The sequence below is a fragment of the Nyctereutes procyonoides genome, unplaced genomic scaffold, assembly GCF_905146905.1.
Source record: "Nyctereutes procyonoides isolate TBG_1078 unplaced genomic scaffold, NYPRO_anot_genome, whole genome shotgun sequence".
NCBI classification, from domain to species: Eukaryota; Metazoa; Chordata; class Mammalia; order Carnivora; family Canidae; genus Nyctereutes; species Nyctereutes procyonoides.
This window is the reverse complement of record NW_026575133.1, coordinates 40,979,606-40,989,957: the sequence shown is the minus strand read 5'-3', so window position 1 is coordinate 40,989,957 and position 10,352 is coordinate 40,979,606. Positions and strand designations below refer to the sequence as shown.

Here is a 10,352-nt window from a genome sequence, read left to right as displayed (position 1 = left end):
AAAGAAGGCTCTGTGCCAGTGGGGAGGCTGCGGGGCTGGAGCCTCCTGACATGAACCTACTGAAACTTTCCAGAAATATCAACAAAAAGGTCCAAGTTTCTTTCCCTCCCTCTTTTTGAAGTGGGAGATTGGGGCTGAGGCTTTGCCTGAACTTGCAGGAGGGGTCAGTGTGGGGGACCTGTGACCATGGGGAGTTGGGGTGGGGTGGAGAAACCAGGGGCTGTGGATGCCACTAAAAGTCCCTCCTGTCCCTTTTGGATCCCTCCTTCACCCCAGACAGTCACACTGCTCCACCCACCCCCCAAAACAGGGCAGCAAAGAGGAAAGGATGCGGGAAGGGCAGAAGAGGGAAGACCCCAGCTCTGCTGGGCCCCAAGATCACCGACCATGATCAGACACCCAGAAGATGTCACCTCTCACACCCACACTCCAGGGAGAAGAAAAACACTGCACAGCCAGGACATGGGTGTGAGGAGGAAGGGGCAGCGGACCCGGCCCCAGCCCCTGCACAGGACAGGGGAGCAGGAGACCCCAGGACTGCTTTGGACAGATCGAGGTTGATGTGCAAGAGGCAGAGACTTCAGCTCTGGAGCCAGAAGAGGGGCCGGTACTGATCCTTCATTTCCTCAGCTGTTTAGCAAATATAGGGTGTCAGGCTCCGTTCTGGGTAATGGGGACACCAACATACGAACACAAAGCCCTGCTCCCTGGCAGCACAGAGACAAGTAACCAAGCTCACAACAGGCGGATGGCTCTAACCAGATTATCGGGGAGTCTCGACTCCTGGGGAAATAGACTTGAAGTGATTTCATTTTTCCAGGCTCTGCCTTGGCTGTGCTGGGCAGAGGCTGCTTTCCCACTGGAGATTCTGAGCCTTCTCCACCTGCCAGGTTAGAATCTTCTCTTTCAAGGACGCCTGGGTGGCTCAGTCAGTTAAGCCTCTGCCTTCAGCTCAGGTCATGATCCTGGGTCCCACATAGGGAGGGAGCCGAGCAGGGAGCCTGCTTCTCCCTCTCCCTCAGCCCCTCCCCCTGCTTGTGAGCTAGTTCTTTCTCGTGCTGTCAAAGAAATAAAATATTTTTTAAAAAATCTCTTTCTGGGCATTGCCCAGTGAAACTCTGGTTTCTTAGTTTCTTACTTGATGCAAAACTTTTGTCACCTCCCTGTGCTCAGGGGGAGCTTCAGAAGCTCTATGGGGGTGGGAGGCTGTGCGGGGGGGGGGGGGGGGGGGAGGAGCTCCCCTCACCCTCAGTTCTGCACTGCTGTGTAGGGAGAGAGAAAGGGGCACCAGCTCCTGATGTGCGTGGGCCGGGGAGCCCCAAAACCACAGGGCCTTTTCTTTTTTTTTTAAGATTTTTTTTATTTATTTGAGACAGAGAGAGGCACAAATGGGGGGGCAGGACAGAGACAGAGGGAGAAGCAGATTCCCCACTGAGCAGGGAATCTGACATGGGGCTCGATCCCGGGACCCTAAAATCATGACCTGAGATGGTGACCTGAGCTGAAGGCAGATGCTTAACTGACTGAGCCCCCCGGGCGCCCCCACAACACCTTTTCTGTGAACAGTACCACAGGGTTCTAATTTGCCCGCCAATGGAGTCTTTGCTCACTTGGGGCACTCCCCTGGGCACAGGGCCCTGTGCTCAGCAAAACCCCACATTTGGCTTAATGTCCCGCTGCCATGGTCTTGACATTCTTGATCATTGTTGAACAAGGGGCCCTGTTTTCATTTTGCACCAGGACCCCTGCAAATTCCGGAGCCAGTCCTGCCTGCCGACACGGATGTCACGGAAGTGTACTGCTGGCAGCACCACGTCACACTGCACTTTGCACCTAATGCTGCAACATGGTCCCCAGAAGCCTGAAGCCACAGACTCATCCACCCTCGGGGGTCAACTCTCCAGCCTGCGGGTGTAGGTGAGATTACCCTCTGTAAATTCTGAGGGCCCGGGAACCTCAGGGTGGGGGAATCAGCCTCTCCTCACTCAGCAGCCCCCACCCCGCTGTCCTGCCAGGAGTCCCCCAGCAGCTCAGTGAGTCCTCTGGCTAAGCCTCAATGGGACGCTGAAATGCCAGCCTCTCCCTCCTGCCAGCTCCCGATTCCTGGGCAAGGGATTCCTTCATCCCTCTGGGGACCCTGTTCCTCCTTCCAGCTCTGCTCCAGAAATGAGGGAAGAGGCTCTCTCCCCAAGCCCTGTGACAGCCCCACGGCTCTCACCGCCCCCACGCCACCTCCCCAGCCTCAGACGTTTTTCCTCTGCATGTGGGCAAGGGCCTGTGGGGAGGATGTGGGTCTGAGGGGTCAGCAGTGAGTCCTGCAGTGGGAAGGAGGTCTGGGGGGATGGCCACTCAACCAACCTGTGGACGCCGAGCCCCTCGGAACCGGCCAGACCCCGCCAGACAGCCTGCCACAGAGAAGCGACTGCTCAGAAGAAGCTGCCAGAAGGGATGTGGTGGGGAAGAGGAGGAGGAGTGTCGGGGTGGGCCACCATTCCAGTGGGAGAGGCCACTGAGGAGCAAGAGGACCAATCAGTAATCATACACAAAATAGTTGCATGCAACATGGATTTAGGCCGGGTTCTCAAGAGGTGGCCTGAGGAAGTGGATGAAGCTGATGGCACCTGAGGTGCTGGGGTGCAGATGCGGGAGCGGAGAGAGCCCAGGCTGGCCCTCGTCACAGGAAGTGGCAGAGGAAAGGGGGCCCAGATTGGGGAGGAATGACTCATAATCCATGCTGTGAGGCCCCTTGTTTTCTTTGGCAGCAGGAGGGTTCTCACCCTGAGGGGAGCTGGGGCAGGAGGGGCAGTAAGCAGACCAGCAGCTCTAGGTCTTTCTATTCCTTCCATGGCACGCCTTGAAGGCTCTGGCCTGGCCTGCCTCGCTTTGGAGGGATCCCAATGGCCTCACTTGGCCAAGGGACTGAGGTGCCCAACGTGCAAGCAGTGTGCTCCTCCTTGAGGAATTCCCCAAGGCCTCTGGATTGCGGGGTGCACTCCAGGCCTTAATCCCTCTAGCTTGGATGCCAGCCCCCACCCCCATGGCCCGAAGCATTGGCCTGTCGCCCAGACGCCTGTGAGGCTCTCCACCCCCCTTCTCTGCTTTCTGGGTCCCCTACCCCACTGGCTCTTTCTTGGAATCACAGGTAATTCCCTTGGGAAGCTTTTTCAAACTTCTGTTTATACCTCAAGTACAGGCTGTGTTAACACCCTCTCTGCCAAAAATTTGAGATCATGGATAAAAAAAAGATAAACCCTATCTAGATATACATCCTTTCTAGAGGGATATTCAGATGCAAACGGGTGACTTCCAACTTTACAATATTCACTCACAATAACCCACACTCAGACACCATCTCCTGCACTCCTGAACCAGAGGTACTGTCTTCGTGAGGTGCGGCGGTAACGAGGCAGGGGAAGGGAGGCATATACACTGGTGGGCTGCGTAATGTTGAGCTGGCTCTTGGGGCAGGCGCGGAAGGCAGGGGGGCTCTGATTTATAGCGCGTGCTGATTCCCGTGGTGTGTGCTCCCACTGTGGCTGGTTTCAAGCTCCCCATGTGAAGTCACCCAGGGCAGACCTGGGAAGAGATGCCAATCTTCAGCTCTCAGGAGCCAGTATGATCTGACTCCCAGTACACCACCGATGGGTGGCAACCTCCAATGGAGTTCGAAGAGTTCCACAAGCTTCTTTGTGGCCAGGGCCCAGAGAGGGAGGGGAGAACCAAAATGATGGCGACATCTCGGTGATCACAGGGGAAGAGAGTCTCAGCGAGGAAAAAGAGGTCGTGCACATTCTCTGCTGCCCAGTGGCATAGAAGGAAGAGGCCGGAGAAGCTGCTGGATCTGACTGACCCCACCCTGCTCCCTAAGTCTCACCCATCACCCCTGAGACCCAGGCTCTCTCTGCAGGTCTGGGGCTCTGTCTTATGAAGGGGGGCAGGCTCCCATCAGAGGCTTGACCATCTGCACAGAAGGAGCAAGGGCTGGAAAAGAAAGGACAATATGTTGGGGGGGGGGGGGGAGGAATGTCCTGACAGGATCTGCTCTGGGAAGGCACCAGGCCTGCCAAAGCCACCCTGGGTCACCAACATGAATTGGGGTGCCAAGATCCTCACTCTCTCTCTCTCTCTCTTTTTTTTTTTGTCCCAGGACATTCTGTGGGGCAGAAGGGCACCTCCTCTCTGCCCCAGGTGGGAGCTCCCAGGAGAGCTGCTCATTTGGGGCCCTTCCCATGAGATTCCAGAAGATTCCCTCCTGCCAGATCAGGGTCATAGCAACTGAGAACAATGCTGGACAGGCTGAGCGAGCTCTGCATAGGGGCAGGGGGTCTGGGAGAGCGTCAGAAGCTGCTGGGGCCTGTCAGACCCAAACTGGGCCACTGGTGGGGCCTTTCATGTCCGCCTTCCTCTCGGGGCCTGCCTTTGCCTCTTCCCACCCCACTACCCCCAGTGCGGCAATTACGGCGCTAATTAGGGCGCTTTGATCATCTTTAGAAATGGCTACATGGGGGAGAGACGCTGCCAAGCAATTAGGGGCAGAGGGGCCAGGAGCTAGGGCACCTCCTCGGGGGGTGGGGCTGCCGAGGACCCTCAGACACCCCCTGCCCTCCTCCCTCCAGGAGTATCTGCCCCCAGTATAGCCATAAACTCCTCAGGGAGTAGAGGCAGATGGGAATCCCCCCCATGTGAGCCCTGGAGACAGGGCCAACCCCTACCCACTGGCCCCCCTCTGCCTGGCCCCCAGCCCAACCGTCAGCTCTTCTGGCCTGTCCAGGCCCCTTTGATGGAGCCGCACAAACAAGGGCTCCTTTGACAGAAGGGGGGCCTCAGAGCCGGGACTATGAAACTTCAAAGGTGAGGATCGAGCCCACTACCCCGATCCCTCCCCCAACCCTGGCCCCCCTCCTGAGTACCCCCCCAGTCTGTCCTCTATATAGCCCCCCAAGCCCCATTCCCCTGTGGGCTCCGGGGAGTTAAGGGCCAGGTGAGGGTCCAACTGAGGAAGGTGGGTGATTTTGAAGGACGGGAACAGTCAGATGATTTGAGGGACAAGAATCCAGTGCCCAGGAGCAGAAAGGCAGTGGGAGGCAGCCACCAAAGGATTAGCACCTGCAGGGTGGACCCCAAGGGGGAAAAGGGCCAGGGTCGCCCCGGCTCCCAGTCATCATGCTGCTTCCTGTGCTGCTGCTGCTGCTGCTGCTGCTGCCCCTCCCAGACCCATGGTCTGCCTACGGGCACCCCCTGTATATGCGCCTGCCCCCCAGCACCCTGCAAGGTGAGCCTGGGCTGGTCTGAGGGGGCAGCCGAGGTGGGAGGAACACAGAGGAAATGGGTCCAGGGCAGGGAGTGTGACCTGGCCAGCTCCCACTCGTTGGGCCCTTTGGTCCCTTCTGCCCACCCTGCCGGGAGAAGGGGCCAGGAAGTGAGGCACAGGTGGGAGAGAAACGGGGAGGACAAGTGTGCGGGACCTGGCAAGTACCACCAAAGGGTGTGCTTTGGGGAAGGTTCTGGGTTCAGCAGGAGGAAGGGTCCAAGGTGGCATCTCCTTGGCTATCTGGGCCCATAGGTGGGCAGCTTGACCACAATAATTTTGTCGAAAATCCTGAGTTTTGTGATGTCTCGACCTTTGGGGTGCTGTTTTCCTTCAAGGTTTTTAAGGAAAATCCCTTTTCAAAGATTCCAGCCCAGCTCAGCTGAATTACAGAGAGCTCTTGGGTTGAGAATCTGGGACCATCTGCTCTGAGTGCTGGGCCCTCGGGTCCTGGGGCTCCTTCTCCTCCCCATTCTGCCCTGGTGCTCCCGGGCCCCCACCTGCTTCTCCCTGTCTCCCAAGGCAGGCCTGGGGGCTGGAGCCTGAGACTCTTCCCCAACCACACATGACTTGTGCCCCGTGTCCCAGCAGCTCTGTCAGCCCAGGGCACGAAAGCATTGCAGGCTGCCCAGAGGAGCGCCCAGTGGGCAGTGAATCGAGTGGCAATGGAGATCCAGCACAGACTGCACGAGTGCAGAGGTTGTGCCAACCACACCATCCCATGCCCTGGTGAGCTCGCAGGGACTTCCCTGGCCGGATAGCCTGTCGACCCCATCCCTTCCCTTCACATTTGACCTGGGGACAGAAAGTAGGTGGGGCTGCCACCGGGCTGATGAAGGTCTCTCGGAGTGGGAAGGGCTCTCCAGGCATAGGGCACAGCATTTGCAAAGGCAGGAGGGCAGGAAGAGTCTGGGCTGGTTAGCTGAATAGTGAGAAGTTTATGGCGGCTGACTAGACCCTGACTGCTCCGGGTGGAGTCACAGAGGGGAGCCCCAGGGCAGGGAGGTGGCCCGGGCTCTGCCTGGGTGCAGGAAGGGTGGGAGGCTCAAAGGTCTATGTCTCAGCAGGACCCTGGCGTTCTAGGCCTCAGGCTCCCCTCCTCCAAGATCCAGCAGAGCCAGGTGAGGCTGAAGGGCACTAGGGGGCAGGGCGGGGGGCAGGGCGAACCCTGGAGGGGCCTCAATGGTGAAGGCGGCCAGGACCTGTCCCTTGTGACGCCGATGCCACCTTTCCAGGGCCGTGCGGCGAGAGGCGCCCGAGCGCTGTCAACGTGACCCGTGCCCACGGCCGCATTGTGGGGGGCAGCGCTGCGCCCCCGGGGGCCTGGCCCTGGCTCGTGCGGCTGCAACTCGGGGGGCAGCCTCTGTGCGGCGGCGTCCTGGTGGCGGCGTCCTGGGTGCTCACCGCGGCGCACTGCTTCGCGGGGTACGTCCCACCCCCCCGCGGCCAGCCCACGTCCCCGCGCGCCCTCCGACTCTCCCGGGGTCGCCGGGCGGGCGCCCCGCGCGAGGGCTGGTCTCTGCTGCCTCCTGGCGGCGGCCACCGCCCTCCCCCGGCACCCGGCTGGAGGAGCCCAGCCGGGGCGCGGAAAGGGGGGCTGGGGCTCGTGGGGGCCGCCTGGGGACCACCGCCCCTCCCCGGCCCGCCTCCCTGCCCCGCGAGCCACGGCGGAGGAAGAGCCCGGCAGACGGGAGGTGCCGGTGGGCGGAGGGCAGGGTCCCCGGGACTCGCTGCACCCCCGTCCTGCGCATCACCCGCCGCTCGCCCCGCAGCGCCCCGAACGAGCTTCTGTGGACGGTGACGCTGGCCGAGGGCCCCCGGGGGGAGCAAGCGGAGGAGGTGCCGGTGAACCGCATCTTGCCCCACCCCAAGGTGAGACGGGAGACCCCAGGCCCTGAGGTGGGAACAGCGCCCCTACCCCACGCTTCACTGACATTGCGCCGCCACCCACTCCGCAGTTCGACCCGCGGACCTTCCACAACGACCTGGCCCTGGTGCAGCTGTGGACGCCGGTGAGCCGGGCGGGGGCGGTGCGCCCAGTGTGCCTGCCCCAGGGTCCCCGGGAGCCCCCAGCCGGCACGGCTTGCGCCATCGCGGGCTGGGGGGCCCTCTTCGAAGGTATGGGGCAGGCCCGGGCCTGGGTGAGCGTGAGTGGGAAGAATTGGGGGGGGGCTGGGGTGATGGAGTTCAGGAAAGCGGGGTGTAGGGAATCCCACCCACCTCCAACTGCCTTCGCAAAATGCTTCCTGATCTTGCAAAGGGGGAGGAATCGAGGAGGGGGAGGGGGAAGGGGAGGTGGGACCCTGGAAGCTAGGCCCCTGCCCTGTGGGCCTGAGCCCCCTCCACCGCTTCCCTGTAGACGGGCCTGAGGCCGAGGCGGTGAGGGAGGCACGAGTGCCCCTGCTCAGCGCTGACACCTGCAAAAGGGCACTGGGGCCCGAGCTGCACCCCAGCAGCATGCTCTGTGCCGGCTACCTGGCCGGGGGCATCGACTCATGCCAGGTATGAGCCCTGACTGGTCGCAGGATGCTGGGTGGGCTGCCCCCAGGGACAGGACAGCTTCTTTCCTTCCACAGTCAGGCTGTCACTCAACTTGTCTGAGCTTCTGCGTCCCCATTGCTAAAATGGGTACAAGAGTAATAACTCCAGGAGAGCCCGGAGCTGCCTTACCCTGCCAAGGGTCAGGGGCTTATGAGAGGGGCAGGTCAATGTAGTATCCTCCCCTTTGGCTCGGGTCCCCGCAGGGTGACTCCGGAGGCCCCCTGACCTGTTCTGAGCCTGGCCCCCAGCCCAGGGAGGTCCTGTACGGAGTCACCTCCTGGGGGGACGGATGCGGAGAGCCAGGGAAGCCCGGGGTCTACACTCGTGTGGCCGTGTTCAGAGACTGGCTCCAGGAGCAGATGAGCGGTGAGCACCCCGTTCCCATTCACCTCTGCCGGGAGTATCTTCATCCCCGCCGCCGGGAAAGCTTGTCTCCCTGCGGGGGAGGCTGCGGGGGCTAGGGCCCAAAGCCGGGACTGAGTTGACCGCCCCCCCGCAGCACCCCCCTCCAGCCGGGAGCCCAGCTGCAGGGAGCTGCTGGCCTGGGACCCGCCGGGGGAGCCGCTGGCCGATGCCGCCGTGCCCTGCGCCTTCTACGCGCGCCTGTGCCCCGGGCCCGCGGCCGCCTGTGCGCGGCTGGCGCAGCAGCAGTGCCTGCAGCGCCGGAGGCGATGCGGTCAGTCCGGTCCTCAGGGCTGGGCCGGGGGGGACGGGGAGGGCCTGGCCCGCGCCTGACCGTCGCTCGGACCTTGTCCCGCCCGCAGAGCTGCGCTCGCTGGCGCACACCCTGCTGGGCCTGCTGCGGGGCGCTCAGGAGCTGCTCGGCCCGAGCCCGGGGATGCGGCGCCTGGCCCCCGCCCTGGCGCGCCCCGCCCTGGCGCTCCTGGAGCCTCCCAGGCACCCCGCCCGCGAGCAGCGGCTGCACCCAGGTACCCCGCCGTCACATTCCGGCCCCCGCGCCCCGCACCGCCAGCTGCGCGGCGCAGGCCACCCCCTAACCCTGCGTCTCCCCAGGATCGCGGGCTGCGGGCGCTCGGTTCCCGAAGCGGAGGCCGGAGCAGCGCGAGGAAGCGAACGGTGAGGACGCCCCCTGCCGGCCTTTGCGGGGCGGGGTGTGGTGGGGGGAGGCCGACCAAGGGCTGGCGAGGCCCTGGGGGGATTCTTGGGGCCACCAGGCCCGCTGGCTCTCCCCACCTGACCCCCCCCCCCACCGCCACGCAGTAGGCAGGGTGACTCTTTGGGGGGACTTGTGGCTCTGGGTGTCCACAGAGGCCATCTGCTTTGGGTTGTCACTTAACCTCTCTGATGCTCAGTTTCCCATCTGTCACATGAGGAGAAATCTGCCCACTGGGAGGCCATCTCGAGGTCCTGGTGGGCATCCCACGCCCAGATCCTTGCTGGTATCCGTTTTTGGCTATTCCCAGGGCCTCTCTCCTTCCCGCAGGCTGCCCTGGGCTGGAAGGCCTGCGACAGAAGTTGACCACCCTTCAGGGTACCCATGCCTGGATCCTACAGGTTCCATCAGAGCACTTGGCCATGGACTTTCAGGAGGTAGGTTCCCATATTCACTCACAGTGGCCTCCGGAGGCTGACCTGGGTCAGCCCTGATGGGTAGGGGACAGAACGGGCACCCTCCACAGCAGGAGGCAGGACCTCCAGCCACTTGGGGTGTCTTGGAGGCAAGGGGTGGGGAGAGCAGTTGTGTGTAAGCGGAGGTGCTGCCTGGATGGGAAGGTCTGGGAGGGGGTGTGAGTGGAAGGGCATGTGTGGGGGGGTATTCTAGTGAGCAGGAAGTGTGCAGGCTTCGGGGGTAGGGGGCCCAAGAGCAGGTTTGTGGGACCCTGAGCTCCCTCCTCCTTCTGCAGGTCCTGGCCGATCTGGGTTCCAAGACACTGACTGGCCTCTTCCGAGCATGGGTACGGGCAGGCTTGGGGGGCCAGCATGTGGTCTTTGGTGGCCTGGTAGGCCTGGAGCCAGCCACGATGGCCCGCAGCCTCCCCCGGTTGCTGGTACAAGCCTTGCAGGCCTTCCGCTTGGCCGCCCTGGCGGAGGCAGAGGGATCCCAGATGGGGGCAAGGCAGAGACAGGGGCCGAGGACCAAGGGGCATCACTCACTCAGTCCTCAGATTTCTCCAGCCAGGGGGCCATGAGCCACGTCTGGGCTCCCAACCCGTGGCGGGGACCTACCACTCTGGGAGGCTCCTGTGATGACAAAGTGTCATGGCCACAGTGGGCTGGGTGTGTGGGGTGGGGGACCAGGGTCCATGTGTCTTCCCGGATGTGCCATCAGAAAATCACAGCTGCTTTAATAAACATTATTTATGATCTACAGCAATAACTCTGGAGCTTTCTTGGGATGAGTACCAGGTTGGGGGGACATTGGACAGGGCCAAGCAGGGCCCAACTCCAACAGCAGTTGACAGAGGTCACAAAGACACTGGAGAGAGGCTGCTAAGTCCCCATTTCCACTCTCTTGTTTCCCCCCAAGAAACGGCAACAGCTG

At 62.1% G+C, this 10,352-nt stretch overlaps 1 protein-coding gene across 1 annotated transcript; it reads left to right on the top strand.

The window, feature by feature from the left end:
* Positions 1-5,163: 5,163 nt before the first annotated feature.
* On the top strand, positions 5,164-9,999 carry PRSS56 (serine protease 56). The gene is made up of 13 exons (XM_055345800.1): positions 5,164-5,272; positions 5,900-6,010; positions 6,373-6,429; positions 6,544-6,733; positions 7,081-7,180; positions 7,267-7,426; positions 7,668-7,810; positions 8,053-8,215; positions 8,349-8,525; positions 8,614-8,778; positions 8,864-8,926; positions 9,294-9,400; positions 9,715-9,999. The coding sequence occupies exons 1-13, from the start codon at positions 5,164-5,166 to the stop codon at positions 9,997-9,999; spliced, it is 1,830 nt and encodes a 609-aa protein (XP_055201775.1).
* Positions 10,000-10,352: the final 353 nt, after the last annotated feature.